This window comes from Phascolarctos cinereus, unplaced genomic scaffold (genome assembly GCF_003287225.1).
Source record: "Phascolarctos cinereus isolate Bilbo 61053 unplaced genomic scaffold, phaCin_HiC Scaffold_726;HRSCAF=1367, whole genome shotgun sequence".
Classification (NCBI taxonomy): domain Eukaryota; kingdom Metazoa; phylum Chordata; class Mammalia; order Diprotodontia; family Phascolarctidae; genus Phascolarctos; species Phascolarctos cinereus.
In genome coordinates, this window is record NW_027556098.1 from 112,924,527 (window position 1) to 112,941,454 (window position 16,928).

At 36.8% G+C, this 16,928-nt stretch overlaps 1 protein-coding gene across 4 annotated transcripts in view; it reads left to right on the forward strand.

The window, feature by feature from the left end:
• Window positions 1-16,928, forward strand: part of STXBP5L (syntaxin binding protein 5L) — a 402,790-nt gene that overhangs the window by 238,795 nt on the left and 147,067 nt on the right. For all 4 annotated transcript variants that reach the window (XM_020985897.2, XM_020985899.2, XM_078146723.1 and 1 more), the window contains exons 11-13: window positions 1,901-2,055; window positions 6,193-6,265; window positions 11,101-11,248. In XM_020985897.2, the coding sequence (XP_020841556.1) occupies window positions 1,901-2,055; window positions 6,193-6,265; window positions 11,101-11,248 (376 nt within the window). The remainder of the gene's footprint in view (window positions 1-1,900; window positions 2,056-6,192; window positions 6,266-11,100; window positions 11,249-16,928) is intronic.

Below are 16,928 nucleotides of genomic sequence, written 5' to 3' on the forward strand. Positions count from 1 at the left end.
TTGAGGCCACAGGTTCCCCACCCCTGCTCTACAGTGTTTCCACCACCTCTGTATTTTAGATCAGAGGCAAAAGAGTGGACCAGAACCAGATTAAGATTTGATTGGGAAATGTTTAACAAAATAAATAAAAATACAATCTAGATAATGTTAATTTGTGGTTTTCTAAGTCAATATGGGGTCCAAATGGATCTGTTTCTGTTTGAGTTTGACAACACTATTTAAGATTATTTGGACTATAGCTACCTCAGCCTTATAGTCTTTAAATTTTGATGTTATTTTATTTTGTTCTGCTATTCTTTGTCCCTTCTCTGCATTTTCAGTTCCGTATTTGCCACGATTTTTCAGAGTACTGTTTTAATGAGATTTTCTGTTATTTCTTCTAGACAGCTGATATTCATGTCTTTTTTGAATTCTTCTATGACAGCCATCATTTATATCTTCATTCCATCTTTATTTCTTGCTTTAATTCTTCTACTGAACTTCTAAACCACTCTGTGAAGGCTCTTACTGTTGTTCTAGTCTCATTTCTGGGTGACTGGCATTTATAGTATTGTAGTCTCTTGTTTTTGGACCTGACCTATGATTTCTTTGGGTAAGGAAACTCTCTTTTCTAGGGCAAATCAGTGCCTGCTTTCCAATTTATAGTCTCAGAGAATTGTTTGAAAAGTTAAGTGACCCGCCAGTTGTATTTTGTCAATGCATGAAAGAGGCAAGACTTGAAACCAAGTTTTCCTGCCTTTTTAAAACTGTGAATTGTTTGTCTAAACAAAAACCTTCAGAAAATCATCATCTTTATTCTTAATTTAGTGTTTCAAAAATCCATCAGTTGGCTAAGCAGCTTCCACTGTAATATTATATTACTACAAAATTTAAGCAGAGTAAATTAGAAGAATTCTTTCTCTTACTTAAATTAAATACTTAAGCTGGCACCAGTAGTATGATGGACATATAAGGGACATAGATAGTTTACCTGATGCTGTAACAAGATCTTAATAAAGGCTTTTTACTTGTTAGAAATTTAATAGGAGTAGCAACTATTCCTGTTAGTATTGGTATGGCAATGCCTACATCATGAAATAGATTGAAAAAAATTCTGCAGAGTGAAATTAACCTATTGCTAATTACTATAGTCTCCAGAGGTAAGTGAATACTCAAGTTGAATAAGTGGGATGGAATGAAATTCTTTAGAGAATTGCTAAAAATATCATGGAAGCTGATATATCTCACAGACAAAAATAGGTACTGAAAAAAGCCAGCTTTCCAAAAAAGAAATTGAGGTCACAATGTCAGCCAAAAAAAAGTTGCTATTTGATGTTCAGCTTATTTTTCACTTTTTATTGTTGTGTGTGTGTACAAAAATGCATATATATAATATATATACATGTATATACATATACAATCTTGTATTAACATTGTATGGAAAAAGAGAAATGGGAAATCATAAACTGTTGTACAAATTATGAATGATCTCTGACATCCTGTTTACATCGTTTGGCTGTGTCAATATAATATCTAGCAACTTAATGGAAATTTGAAGACTTAGTTGAATCAGTTAAATCGATGGAGTAGATATAAGTCTAAACAAAACTGTGAATTAAGATAAATTTGCTTTTCCCTTCTCATTTCTCACCCTTCTAGGATCAGTGCTGCTATTAGCTTTGTTGACCTACTTATTTGTAACGCCAGTTGTAGAAATTTCAGTTTCAATCCAGGTGGGAGGAGAAGGAAGCACCAGAGCAGGCTTGGGGGAAAATACTACTGAGCCAGAGAGTATTTTGGTACCCAGTAGGCTTTCCTTTATCTTCCTGTAGGGCTGGCACCATGACTGAGTATCATCTTAAAAGTATCTTCTTAAAAGACTCTCCAGTCTCACTGACTGACCCCTTTTTTTCCTATGCAGTGAACCATTCATCATCTTTTCTGGTGGATTGGCCTATGACAAAGCTTGTAGAAGACCAAGTTTGACCATTATGCATGGAAAATCAATCACAGTTCTTGAAATGGATCACCCTATTGTTGAGTTTCTAACTCTCTGTGAAACACCCTACCCAAATGGTAAGCTGTTGAAACAGTACTATTAATATTGAAAATATCATTTCATTGTGGATATCACTTGACCTATTGCCAACACAATAAAGCTTAAATATTTTCAGTTTTGGCAGCTGACATCACTGTGAGTGCAATGCTGTGAGCTGCCGATGCTGGAGCAGGGCCTGCAACTGTGTCTAATTGCCCAGCTAGAAGTGAGATAGATTCGGCTACAGCACTCCTGGAGCTCCAAAGTGCTAACATCAGGTAAGTGCTTGAAACTTTGATAGGGATGGTGGAAGCTGAGCTGGGAGAGTCTGGTAGGGGTCCTGAAGCAAAATCACTTGGGGGAATTGAGGCCTTATAGCAGCCCTTCCCAGTCCACCTCCACCTGCCCAGTCTCAGGGCCAGTCAAAGTTTAAAGCACTTACCAGGTGTCAGGACTCCGGAACTGTTGTGGTGCTACAGTCACATCTCCCTCACTTCTGGATTTCCAACAGATGTGGCTGCAGCACCTCTAGCTAGTTTTGTGTTTTTTTTGGTTACTGATACATAGTCATGACCTGGATGTATAGATTTATCATACAACCCTTCAGATTCACATTAAAAAGGAAGTAAATTAATTCAGATTCACATTAAAAAGGAAGTAAGTTAATACAGAAAAATTGGGTTGTGTTCTTCAGAGTTTCCATGAAATAAGGAGGGTACACACCCACAAAATAATTATGATGCTAATGTCTAATCAGTCAGCAGTTATTTACTGAGTGCTTGCTATGGGCTCAGAAACATGCTAGGTACACATTTTATAAAACACCAAAATATAAGAAATGGTCTTTGCCCTCAAAGAGCTTTCAGTCCACTTAGGGAGACAAGACAAACATGAGAAATACTAACCTGACACCATATGCTATGTAACTGTGTAATACAAAGTGTAAGTGTAATAGGAATTCCTAGAACAAGGAGGTAAATGAATGTTTTATGGAGAAAGTGGGGTATGAGCCTGGGCCTTTAAGAATAGGTAGGATTTAAATGGCAGAAAGGAGACATTCAATGTGAGCAAAGACACAGGTAGGAAGTAGGATGTGTGTTCCTTGTACTGTCCTGATCAAAGTAGAGAGTGTGGATTAATTGGATGTGTACAGTTTAATTAAGTAGGTTGAAGCCAGGTTACAGAAGACTTAGGCAGTGGAGTTATGTGGCACAGTGGATAGAGCATTACCCTTTGAGTGAGGACCAACTTCCTTCAAATCCTTCCTCACACATTTAGGAGCTCTGTGACCATGGGCAAGTCACTTAACCCCAATTGCCTAAAAAAAAAAAAAAAGAAAACAAATAAGCAATACAAAAGAAACAGTTTAAGGTAACATTTTTACTCCAAGTTTTAGGTCAGTATTATGATAATTTAATCATAAAATAATAGTCTTATGAGTTTATATTGCCTCAACTGATAAATTGTTCCCAAATCAATGATCTTATTGAACAAAAGAAGAAAAAGGGGCAGCTAGGTGGCGCAGTGGATAGAGTTCCAGCTTTAGAGTCAGGAGGACCCGAGTTCAAATTTGGCCTTAGACACTTGACACTTACTAGCTATGTGACCCTGGGCAAGTCACTTAACCCTGATTGCCTCACCAAAAAGCAAAAGAAGAAGAAGGAGGAGGAGGAGGAGGAGAGGAGGAAAATGCTTAGCTTGTACTCTAAAAATTTTGGGGGAGAAAGGGGTAGGGAACATAATTAAGGTGGTGTTTCTCCCTATCAGAGTGCTTTCTATCTACTCTATGTATCTTATATGTACCTATTAAGAGTACTTAACCTGGGTTCAGTGAACTTTTTTTGTGACTATTTCAATAAAATTGGGTTCCTTTATAATCCTATGTATTTTATCTTATAAATTTAAAGACCTTATTTTGAGAAGGGCTCCATAAACCAAAAACAGTCCGGTCTAGTTATTTACATGTCATCTCTCCCATTATAATGTAAGCTCCTTTAGGGCACATAGTAGGCACTTAACTTATGCTTACTGACTGAGTGACAATTCAGTCACATGGTTCCAAATTTCATTTACATAGCATTTTAGAACTAGGAAGAACCTAAAAATAATTTAAAGCAAACTTCTTGCTTTACAAGTGAGAAAGCTGATGTCTACATGGGCTAAAGTGGCTTTCCCAAGGGCCTACAAAGATCTAGTGGCAGAAGTAGAACCAGAACCCAAGTCACTTCACTCCAAGACTAGTGGTCATTCCACTAGAATATGTTTTATTTCCATATGCTTTGTGTCAGGTAAATAGACTTCTAATGATGGAAAGAATTTTTCAGTTTTCATCAGAATATGTTGTATCATGTAGACCCAGGCATAGTATGCTCACACATTTGTGCATAGTGATATATGTACTCACAGATACCCTTAGATACTAAGGAAAAAAATTCTAGCCAGGCAGGGCGAAGGAGTCAAAAGCTACTTTTATATCCTTAGAATATTCTTAAGGGTATTCAACAGTACATGCATTTTCTTTGCAGCAGTCCACTGTGTCATCCTTAAAATGAGTGCCCAAGGATTACTTCATGGCAGGACTTACCCAGTTCACACCTTTGAATTCTAAGATTACACCAAGGGTCCCAGGATTTCTTTGGACAAAAATAAGGAAAACTTTGTAGAATTTGTATTTTGAAAGCCTTTATGATTCTTGGGGGTTCCCGGACCAAGTTACAATTACAATACAGACAAAGATACTTTACTTTCTTCCTACAGCTGGAATTTGGGATGCCATAGGTATTTTAATTTTAGAGTATCTTTCCAGGCTATGGTTCTACTCTAGAATTGATCCATGGTATCCACAAATATACAGGCATATGAATTATTGTTTATATAGGAGAGATGTATAAGATGTTGTATGGTAAAGAAATTAAATGAATGAATTAATCCATTCATCAAATGAATAAAGGTAGAAACCGGGAAAAAGACAGGATACCCCATACTAGTGTCTGGGTAACAAAGAAGACAGAGAGAAATAGGCAATCATGAAACACCAGATGTTAGTTTATTTTCTTAGACTTCTAAATCTAATATTGAGATTGTATAATATTCCTAATATTCTCAATGTTTTCTTTAAGGAATAACGATTGCTTTGATATATAAAATCTGCAACTGACTTTTTTTAAAGGCTCAGCTAAATGAGAGATTTACTTTAAATGTTGACTTCTGATTATAGACTTGGGGAGTTTCAGAGAGTGTTATAAAGGTATATACACAATGGTAAAAATCCAATAATTATTTTGAATCCCTTTTTCAAATAAAATCTTTTTGGGGGAGAGAGGCAATAGTTAAGGAAATATGAGTCAGTGCTAGTCAGGATAATATAGAGTGGTACTCAAGCAAAACTCAATGAAAAAATTTCAAACATAGTTATCAGAGATGTTTGTAATTATGTAGTTAATTCATGTTATTTATTAGCTGTGAAAGATACAGATGCTTAAATCTTAATGAAATCGCAAAACCTTAACATATTAAAATACCTAATAAACAAGTGATGGCTTAATTAATGAACTATGATAATACTGTACATTGTAAAACAGAGGCTTTTATGTGCTTCACTCTACTTTTACAGATGTAAAGAGCAACTTCAGCATCCCAAATCTTCAATAAACTCTGCTTCTCTTAGCTGTAGGTACTAAGCAGTAGTAGGTACTCAGAAAATACTTGTTAAATCCTAGTGAATTAAGTTGGATGTGAGATCATGAAAGTTAGCAGTACCATCTTAGCCAAGTGGACATATCACATTTCATACAAATAAGACACTTCTCAGTTTACCCCTTTCTTTGGCATGGCAAAAGTTCAAATGCTAAGAGGAAGGTAAGATGAGAATATAGGTGGTGACTGTCTCATCCTTTCATGTTACTAATGATTCACCTCTAACACCACCCAGTGTTTATGGAGAAATCTGCAACCATGAGCTGTGAAACCATCCTCAAAATGCCGAAACCACAGTGGCAATCTTAATCCTCAGTATGACAGACTAATTTAAAAGAAGGAATTATGCTGCCCAAATTTTCTTGGGTCATCATTCTGACTTTAATGTAAAATATATTAAGGGACTGAAACTTTAGTGGTAATAATAAAAAAATACTAATATGAAAGCTTGCCATTTTTGTTTGTGTATTTATTTTTAGAATTTCAAGAACCTTATGCTGTAGTAGTGCTTCTGGAGAAAGATCTAATTGTAGTTGACCTGACACAAAGCAAGTAAGTTCCAAATGTGCAGATTACTTCTAACATGATTTTCATTATAATGTAAAATTTAAAGTAGTCAAAGACTTTTAACAAGAATCATCTTTCTTTAGATGTTCAAGAAGCTTTTTATTAACATGTTTTACTCAAAATATTAGAAATAGGTCCAATTTTTTTAGAAATGAAAAACCCCAGTATGTTTTGAGGAGCCCTTAACTACTAGAGAGGCAGCTAAAAGATGACCTCCCACATGTAGAGAAAAGATTTCATTTGAAGATTGAGAACACAGGAGTTAAGCCATGTCTCTGCCACTGCACACATTTTATTAGTGATGCACATCTCTTATTGGTATGATGACAGAAAAATTGTTGTATCTACCGATAGAAGTATTCTTTAAGCAGAAAATTAACAATGAGGAGGAGTTGAGCTTGGGGGACTGGAGAGAAAAGAAGCTTTTTTTTCTCCAGGTATTTCCTTTGTAGACACTAATGGATTCAAAATAGATGAAAGTGTTGGTGCCAGAGGTCTAGCACTTCTCCTATTCTTTATATCAGTAGTGGTGAACTTCAAATTGACAAATACTCTCCCTGCAACATATTTTCATTTTAAGTGGCAGTGGATTTGAAACTTATGAATCTTTGTACCCTGCACCATAGAGTAGTATAGTTCTATTTTCTAAACATACTAGATTTTACTGAAGTCCACATGTGAATCTAACTCCTTACCTGTGGTGAAGAATTCAATCTGAGTTCTCAGTATGTGCTAATTTGTAGCACATGTCTCAATGAAGTTTTGTATTTATAGGTTTAGGCCAGAGCAGCATTATACCTATGTTGTTATATTGATAGATATAACTCTATCTCAACCCAGTTCCCTCCAGTTCTTTCTCTATCACTTTTTTCAAAAACTGATTTTCATATGTATCTTCTTATCTAATTATTTATGCCTTTTTCTTAATATTCTTTGTTCCATTGGTTTCCATTATGCTTTTCTGATTTTCCTCACTTAAAATGATCTTTCTGTGCCTCTTTTGGAAACTCCTCTTCAGTAATCTAATGATCTATTAACATCATCAAAAACCTACACTATATTAACTCTCTGTATTTACCCTCTACCTGAATACCTCATATTCAGAAAGCTCATCTATCCACATGCTTTCAACTACCATGTGTAGACAAGTAAATTACAAATTTGGTTCTTAAGCAATTATCATAGCCTTCTACTTTTTCTCATGTTTTCAGATCTATAGGATTGCTATCCTTCAGTGGCATAACAGCTGAAATATAACTTTCAAGAACTGGTTTATCATAACCCTCCCTCCAATTAATCACCCTTTTCCAATTTTGATGGCATTATGCTTTTCCTACCCAATTCACCTGGAACCATTTTCGATAACAGTATATCCTTAAGCACTCCATATAAACAAATCACTCTCTAGGTACTGCCAGTTCTTTCTTTCCAGAGTTTGAATGTACCTCTCATTTCCATTTTTAAGCCATCAACTTAGTCCAGGCATTCATCACTTTTTATCTGCACATCTACAATATTACCTCCCAGTGTTTGTTTCTCTATTCAGTGATTCCCCTCCCCTTCAAATGCTAGAATAAACCTCGCTGTCATTATGTCATTGTCCTTTTGATTGCTTACATTAAACCAAATCTCTTATGTTTTATCTTTAAGGCAATCCATTTACCATCATCCTATCCTTTTTATCTCACCACCATTAACACTTGTTCTCCCTCAACGTGGAGTTTATCTAGCCAACCTAGCTAATCTGTTTGCTATTCTCTGAATACAACTTTGCCGTTTCCTCCTCTGTCTTTGCACATGATACTGTTCCCATTTGGGATATGCTTCTGCTGTTTCCATTTTATTTTTCTCCCATGCTTTAAAACCCTGTTCAAAGTTTAATTCCTGCAAGAAGCCTCCCTTAGTCCTCCTCTGCCAACACTACTTTATTTACAAACTCATTTATGCTTTTCTACTTATACTTAAGATATTTAAATGCTGCTTGAAATTCTTCAGTCATTTTCCTATGTGTATTTAGTGTTTTTGTTAGAGTGCAAGCTCCTTGAGAGGAGGGACTGCATCTTTTATTTCTTTTGTATTTCCTCTACTTTCTGGTCTTGTGAGACCTTAGGAGATGTTGGTTAAGGAACAGAGGCATACAAATTAGTATGAGTCTTTAGACCTGTAATCTGAATTATACTAGGGCTAAGGGAGGAGGAGAAAGGATGAGGGGACTGAGCCTATGATTTTTCATCATTGAGGGAACTTCCAACCTCCATTGATGCCTCTCAGCAACCTGTCTGTAAAATAATGTCTTTGAAGAGGTCACTGAAAAAGTTAAATGGCTGATGATCATACAACTAATATGTGTCAGAGCCAGGACTTGAACCCAGGTCTTCCTGACTCCAGTGCTGGCCTTTCTACTGTACCAGGCTATCTCTGGGAAATCAATAGGCCTAAGAGAAATCGAATAGTGGGCAAGTAGGAATTTTTATAATAAATAACAATGAAATAACTAGATTACCCTTATTCATAGTATTCTAGTTATTGATATTAGCTCCACACTCTTACATTCGTTGCCTAAATGATTTTGGCAAATATGATTATTTACAACTTAACGTTTTTGAATGCAAACACTCATAGAATCTCTTCACCCAAGTGTTGTCTGTAAATGTTCTCTTCCTGCTTGTGTGGGCATGTCTTTAGTGTACATCAATCTTTTTATGTTGCTACTATTCCAAAGACTTAATATAGACAAAGAAAGCATTTGTAAAATGATAGCGTTGGAAGAGACCTCAAGCAGTTTAGGTCTTGCCATCATGCAAATGAACGATTAAAGCAATCTGGACAGATCCTAGGCTTAGACCTGGAAGGGACCTTAAAAGTCATGTAGTCCAATCCATTACTCACATAGGTAAATCTAAGACTCAGAAAGTTTAAGTATTTTGCCCAGGGTCACGCAGGTAATAAGTGACCAGGCTGGAATTTGAACCCACTTCTTTGACTCTAAAACCAATGTTCTTCTCAATGCCTCTGACTGATTTTTTTGTTTAGTTTTCTTTAAAAAGAAAACTAAACAAAATATCAGCTATTCAATAGCCCCTCTAATCACTTCCAGTATTTTTCACCCTCATGGTTAAAAAATAGCACCTTGCAACCAACTGAAATTTCTCTGCCCTGAATTCCATTTACTTTTTAAACCATAGAATCCTGATACTACATCTAAAAGGAACTCCAGTAATCATTCACTCAGTCCAATGCATGAATTCCCTCTATAGCATCCCTGACAGGGAGTCATATAAGCTTTCTTTAAATAAGACATTTCTAGTGACAAGGGATTCCTCTAACTTACAAAGAAATCTATTCCATTGTAAAATTGCTCCTATTGTTCAAAAGTTCTTTTTATTGAAGCAAAATTTATTTCCCTGTAACTTCCATCTACTGATGTTAGTTACATCCACTGGAGTGATGCTGAATAAATGTATTTTTTCTTCCAGATGACAACCCTTTTTATATTTGAAGACACCTATCATTCCCTACCTCCCTCCTCTCCCAAAGCTTCTCTTTTCCAGGCCAAGCATTTCCAGCAGCAAGGTAGCATATAAAGATATCCCTTGGGATCCCACTGCTTTTGAAAACATTTTGTGAATGCTAAATATATATCCTGACAACACCAAAATTTCCAAAAGTTTATTTTAGTCTTTTTTTATAAAGGACATCTTGAAAATAGTTAAATCTGGCTAAAATTAGGAAGCTCCAAAATTACCTTATTCCAGATTTTTTTGTCTAGATGAGAGAAGAATCATGGGACATTTTTTTTTCCTCTTTGAAGGGCTATAAAGTAAATTTACTACTGAAAGCATGTAGGATTATTTTGTTCAAGTTGTCATCCAGCAATTAAAACAAAGATTGCTTTGTTTTGAGGATGCTACAATAAGACCAAGTGAAATCAATATTTTATAGGCCAGCTCATTATACTAAGTATAAGAAATATTTAATAATGCAAGTAGAATACCATTTTAATGAACCTGACAGGATAACTTTGCTATCATATAAAACATCGTCAAAATAAAAGGGAAAGAAATAGTGTATCATTTAACTTTTTCTTTAATTAAGGAAAATTTTTCATACACATTATGTTTGCAAGCGGTAATTGCTTTTTTGAGTATGTTTTTATGGTTACGCACAGAATAAAATATTTTGAAAAATATGTAAAGTTTTTAAAGAACATCTAAAATTTCACTGGTACTCAAGTCATTGTTCATATAAACACAACACATTTAACAAATTAACTAAGAAGATATGAGCTTGTGATAATATCTGTTATACAGGACTGTTTGATAAATAGAATTCATTTTGTTAACTCTAGAAAATCAATGTTAGTATGGGACGTTGGTTGAGATATAGAAATAGCCTCATAAGTAGAAGTATATAATCATGTTTATTAGAACAAAATTCTACCCATATGTCATGTTAAGTTGTAAAGATTGCTTTTCTAAAGAAACTATTGCTAATAAAATACATGCCTTATAGAACTTATAAAACGATATTTAGGAATTCATTGGCAATGTAATTTATAATTTAGAAAATTTTCTTGGTCACTGTTGATATGCTGCTTGATTTTGCCTAATTGTACTTTTCCTCTTTTTTTGTCTTTTATAAGGGATGGTTCATTGAATAGGGGAGAGGGGGGGATATATTCACAAATAAGAGTGATGTAAAAGAATGTTAAAAATAAGAGAAGGTAAAGTATAAAAAAAATAAGCTACCAAAAATAGAACTTTCTAGGTATTTTTTTTATCATGTCATAATGGAACTAATATATTGTCTTCATCTATTAGTTTTCCGATCTTTGAAAATCCTTATCCCATGGACATTCATGAATCACCAGTTACCTGCACAGCGTATTTTGCTGACTGTCCTCCGGATTTGATTCTAGTACTCTATTCAATAGGAGTTAAGCATAAAAAGCAAGGATACAGCAATAAGGTAAAAGAGACATACAAAGGACTATTTACTTTTTTATTTTATTTATGTCCATATTTTATTGCATTATGTATTTCTTAAAGTCTTTGAAGTAGAATAACATATTAAGAGTTGCATCATGAAGTATTACTTTATTTCTAATGACAATAGTTGGCCTATAGAATCTCCCAAATGGCACTGTTAAGGGCATCTTAGATGCTTACTGTGTGTAGTCTTATGCTAAGCAATGGGAGAGATACAGAATTTAGAAAATATGTAGCCTCTCATGGAGTTGGTATATGTGAAGAGTTACCATACAAAATAATACATGAAGACTTAGGAGAGGTGTAAACAAAGTACTACACAAGCTTTAAGAAGGAAAAGATCATTATTGATTGGGAAGATCAGGGCCAACTTCATGAAATAACTGACATTTGTAGTGAGTTTTAAGGAATGTAATAGCAGTTGAAAAGATGGGACTGGGAGAAAGCATAGGGAGCAAAAAAGTCACAGAAGCAGGACAACGGTGTTTGTGGGACAACAAGCAATGCAATTTGGCTGAAGTATGAAATACATGGAGGGAAGTAGCATGAGATGAGACTGAAATCAGATTGTAAAATAGCTTATATGTCAGAGTCAAGAGGTTGAAATTTCTCAGGTAGGTACTAGGAAATCATTGAAAGATGTTGAGTAGAGGGGAGATGTGACCAGACTGAGATGTCAGAGTTCTGCAACAAATGTGCAGACTCAATTCTTGGGTGCCCCTACTGACAATTGGAAAGCCTGGGATTTAAGGCAATCTATGGATCATCCCTATGGATTACCCTATAGTAAGTAGGGTCAGCAATGGTCTAGAATAAGCCTCCTGCCAGAATACATCTTTTGGGAACACTTTCATCCAGACCAACTTGATCTAAGTAACAGAAGCAATTCTGAAATCAACTGGATTCTAGAGTCATGGCCTTGAGTGACTCTAGGACTTGCCATGAGTAGTCTTGAGATTAGAAATATTAAATAGTTTTGGAAGTCTATGAGAAGAATTTATATCAGGCACTGAATGGGAGACAAAGAGATAAGGTTTGTATTGGCAGCAATTTATGTAGACCACTCTCTATCATGTGTTTTTCTTTCAATAGTCCCCCTAAGACACTGAGAGTCTACCACATGGAGAAATAATCATCTCAGGGGGAAATACCCCCATACAAAAAGGTTATTGGCTAGTACTAATGATTTCCTGATTGTCAAATCTAATGGCCTTTTCTCAATCCTTATCTAACTTGTTATATCTTTGGCATTTGACACTATTTATCATCTTTTCATCCTGGGTGCGTTTTTCTTTCTTGGCCTTCCTCCTACAATATTGACTATTCCTTCTTGATTTCTTTTGCTGCATCTTCCTGTATGTCATACCTACTAACAGTGGGTGTCCCCCAAGACTCTGTTCTGTGCCCTCTTCTCTTCTTGCTCCAGATGATTTCTTTTGGTAAGTTCATCAGCTGCCATGACTTTCATTATCATCTCTCTGTGATCATTGCTCTCTCTTGAGCTCCCGTTTCACATCACCAACTATTTCTTAGACATCTTGAACCAAATGTACTATAAGACATCAAACTTAACATTTCCAAAATAGAACTCCTTATCTTTCTCCCCATATCCTCCTATGCAACTTCTGGATTTTCCTGTTACTGTCTAAGGCACCACCATCTTTCTGGTCATCCAGGCTCACAAGTTTGGTGTTATCCTCAATTCTTCACTCACGTGCACCCAAAATATCCAATCTGTTGTCAAGTGTTGCTGTTTCTACTGTTACAGCATCTCTCATTCTAATATATGTATGTATGTCCTTTTCTCTCCATTTGTAGTCAACTCTGCAGTTCAGACATTCATCACCTCTCACCTAGGATTATTTAATAAGCTTCATAATTGTTCTCATGTCCTCAAGTTTGTCTCCACTCCAATCTGTTGCCAAAGTGATTTTCCTTAAGCGTGGGTCTGGCAATGTCATCCCTCTCCCTTCTTAATAAACTCTAGTGTTGTACCCTATTACTTGCAAGATAAAATATAAAGTCTTTTCTTTAACATTTAAATCTCTTTACGACATAGCCCCCTTTTACCAGTCTTCTTACACTTTACTACAGTCCATCTGTGATCCAGTTATACTGGTCTACTTGCTGCTTCTTGCAAGGTATTCCCTCTGTATTCATGTCGCATCTTTCTTAACCTTTCTGTAGCTTTCAACACTGGCAATCACCTTCTCATTTATACTCTCTCCTCTCTAGGTTTTTGTAACACTACTCTCTTCTAATTCTCCTCCTACATATCTGATCACTCCTTCTCAATTGCCTTTGCTAGATCTTCATCTAGGTTGTGCATGCTAATCATGGGTGTCCCCCAGGGCTCTGTCCCAGGTCCCCTTCTCTTCAGCTTATGTACTATTTCACTTAATGATCTCAACAGCTCCCAAGGATTCAATTATCATCTCTTTGCTAATAATTCTCAAATCTACTTATCCAGCCCTAACCTCTCAGCTGACCTCGAGTCTCACATACTCAACTACCAACAGATATCTTGAACTGGATTCCCTTAGACATCTCTAACTCAACATGTCAACACCTGAACTTTCTTTCTCCAAAAACCTTCCTGTCTTCCTAACATCCATATCACTGCTGAGGACAACACCATCCTCCCAGTCACCCAGGCTTACAACCTAGATGTCATGGTCAGCTCTTCACTCTTTCTCATCCCTTTCCCATATCCAATCTTTTGCCAAGACCTGTTGATTTTACCTTCTTAACATCACTCAAATACACTCCCTTCTCTCCTTTGACACTGCCAACAACCTGGCATTACTTCATTCCTGGACTATTGCAATGCTCTATTCATTTGTCTGTCTTCCACACATCTCTCCCTACCAGTCCATCTCCACTCAGCTGTCAAAGTGATCTTCCTGAAGCTTAGGTCTGACCATGTCACCCCATCCCCACTTCCACTCTTAATAAATTCTAATGCCTCTCTGTAACCTCCAGGACCAAGTATAAAATACTCTTTTTGGCGTTCAAAACCATTCATAACTGGTCCCGCCCTTTCCATTCTTCTTTCACTTTATCCCTCCCTCACCTTCTCCTTCCCCCCGCCCCCTTGCTCCATCTCAGTGGAACAGTGGATAGAGTGTGAGCCCTGGAGTCAGGAAGACCTGAGTTCAAATCTGGCCTCAGACCTTTACTAGCTGTGGGACCCTGGGCAAGTTACTTAACCTCTTTGCCTCAGTTTCTTCACTGTAAAATGAAGATAATAATAGTACCTACCTAATAATACCTACCTCCTAGAGTTGTTGTGAGGATCAAATGAAATAATAATTATAAAGTACATAGCATAGTGCCTGGCACATAGTAAGCACCATATAAATATTAGCTATTATTATTATTATCATTATCATTATGTGATCCAATGATACTGGCCTTCTTGCTGTTCTGCCAACAAGGTATTCCATCTCCAGACACAGGGCATTGTCACTGGCTGTCCCCCATTCCTCGAATACTCTTGCTCTTCTTCTGGCTTGCCTGGCTTTCTTCAAATCCTGACTAAAATCCCACCTTCTGTGGAAAGCCTTTTGTGATCTCCTTAATTCTAGGGCCTTCCCTCTGTGGATTAATTCTTATCTCATATATAGCTTATTTATACCCAGTGGTTTGCATTTTTGTCTCCACCATTGGTCTGTGAGCTCCTGGTCTTTCTTTGTCTCCCCAGCACTTAGCACAGTCCCTGGTACATAGAAGGCATTTAATAAACATTTATTCACTGACTGAGCAACTGGTTGAATGTCTTTTTCTCCTAAAATGCTTGGCCTCTGCATTGTTACCTCTTAGTTTGCCTGGCTTCTTTCAAGATTCAGCTCACATTCCATCTTCTACAGGAGGCCTTTCCCAGTACTCTTTAATCAGCAGCAGCTAGCACCTTCTCCTCTAGGATTACCTGTAATCTTCCATGTGTCTGTCCTGTATGTACCTATTATGGTACATATTGTCTTCCTTTCACCCCCCAGTGCTTAGCACAGTGACTGGTACATAAGTAAGTGCTTAATATATGTTTGTTGACTTACTGGCTGACTGCCTATATGCTGAGGCATTTTTCTCATCTTAGCCTTCTGGCATATTTTTAGCTTATGCTAGAGATAAGGCTAGGCAAAGTTAATTTTTAAAACTCCTTTTATATACAAAATATATACATATGTGTATGTATATGGTTTATTTTGTGCTTTTCCTGAAACATTGTTCAGATATAAGTAGCGAATCCAGCTTTTTTGCGTCTTTTCACTGTAGAACAAATAGGGTAAGGAGGAGAAAATGAAGCGTGTCTGCTCCACCACTCCAGAAATGTAATGCCACTGCAAGAAGTGGCACTGAGAAGTCCTGACCCCCAAATATTCCTTAGTTTGAATACTGCCCAGATTCTGATTTCCTACCTACAGAACAAATCAGAGCTCACAATGCTAACAAGTACCTTTTCCAGGGTCAAGTCTATGCTTTGGAGCACTGAGAGGGAGGTGGGACCGGGGATCAGTGCACCAAGCTGTTGCTACAACGTTAAGCAATTTTAATTATAATCATTTGTAATGTCATTAATGAGAAATTGCTTTTCCTTTTAACAATTAATCAAAACTGGCCACCTCTGTAAACATGTTTCATGTTAGCCTTCCTGCATACATGCTCCATTCCAAGCAAGCTGAACTACTTCATGAACTTGGTACTTCATCCCCCACTTCTCTTCATATATGTACAGGCCAGCCTCCATGCCTACATGCATTCCTTCCTCATCTCCAGCTGTCAGAATCCTTCTCTTTCTTCAGAGATGAGATGTTACCTTCTCTGTTGAGCCTGCCTTGATCTCCCTAATCCAAAAGTGTTCCCTTACTCTTCAGATTTTCTGAGATCACTTTGGATTTCTCATTTGCTCTCATCACGCTTTAATTAACCTGTGCTATTGCTTGACCTCTCTGAAGAGAGTTGGGGTGTGTACTGTACCACCTAGCTGCCCTCTGTCGGGTGAGAACACTTCTATTGAATCAAATCAATCAAAGGCATTAATTTAGGTGTAAAAGTCCTTAATCTTTGGAATAAGCAAAATGCTTCCAGCCATTGGATGATGAGATGCTGCTACACGGGAAGTATATTGGGATTGTTGAGGAGTCGGCCGCACCTTCTCTTCTCTACTCTGCCCCATTCCCCTACATTATCTCTTCCATGATCCCTGTCAGCAGAGAAATCTTACCTCGCCTCCTTCTTTAATAGAGAAAATCAAGGCTATCTGTCAGGATCTCCTTCTTCTTCTCTATGCCATGCCTCAAAACCTCTCTATATCAGATTTCTATTCTCTTACCTTTTGTGCTAGTTTCTGACACTTAGCTGGCCTTTATCCTTGCCAAGCTCAATTCCTTTGTTTGTGCCCTTGAACCCATCCCTTCCCAAATTCCTTTGCAACTTGTCCTCTTCACTCTCTTTTTCTAAAACACAGTCTGTCATTTCTACTGGCTTCTTCCCTTTTGTCTATGAACATGATCAGGTCTCCCTCATCCTTAAAAAAAAATAAAATAAATAAATCTTCACTTAATCCCCTCAAACTATTGTCTTACATCTCTTTTTTCAACCAAACTAGAAAAATTCATGTTTGATTCCAATCCTTTATCCTTCTACTTTTCAACCTGGTT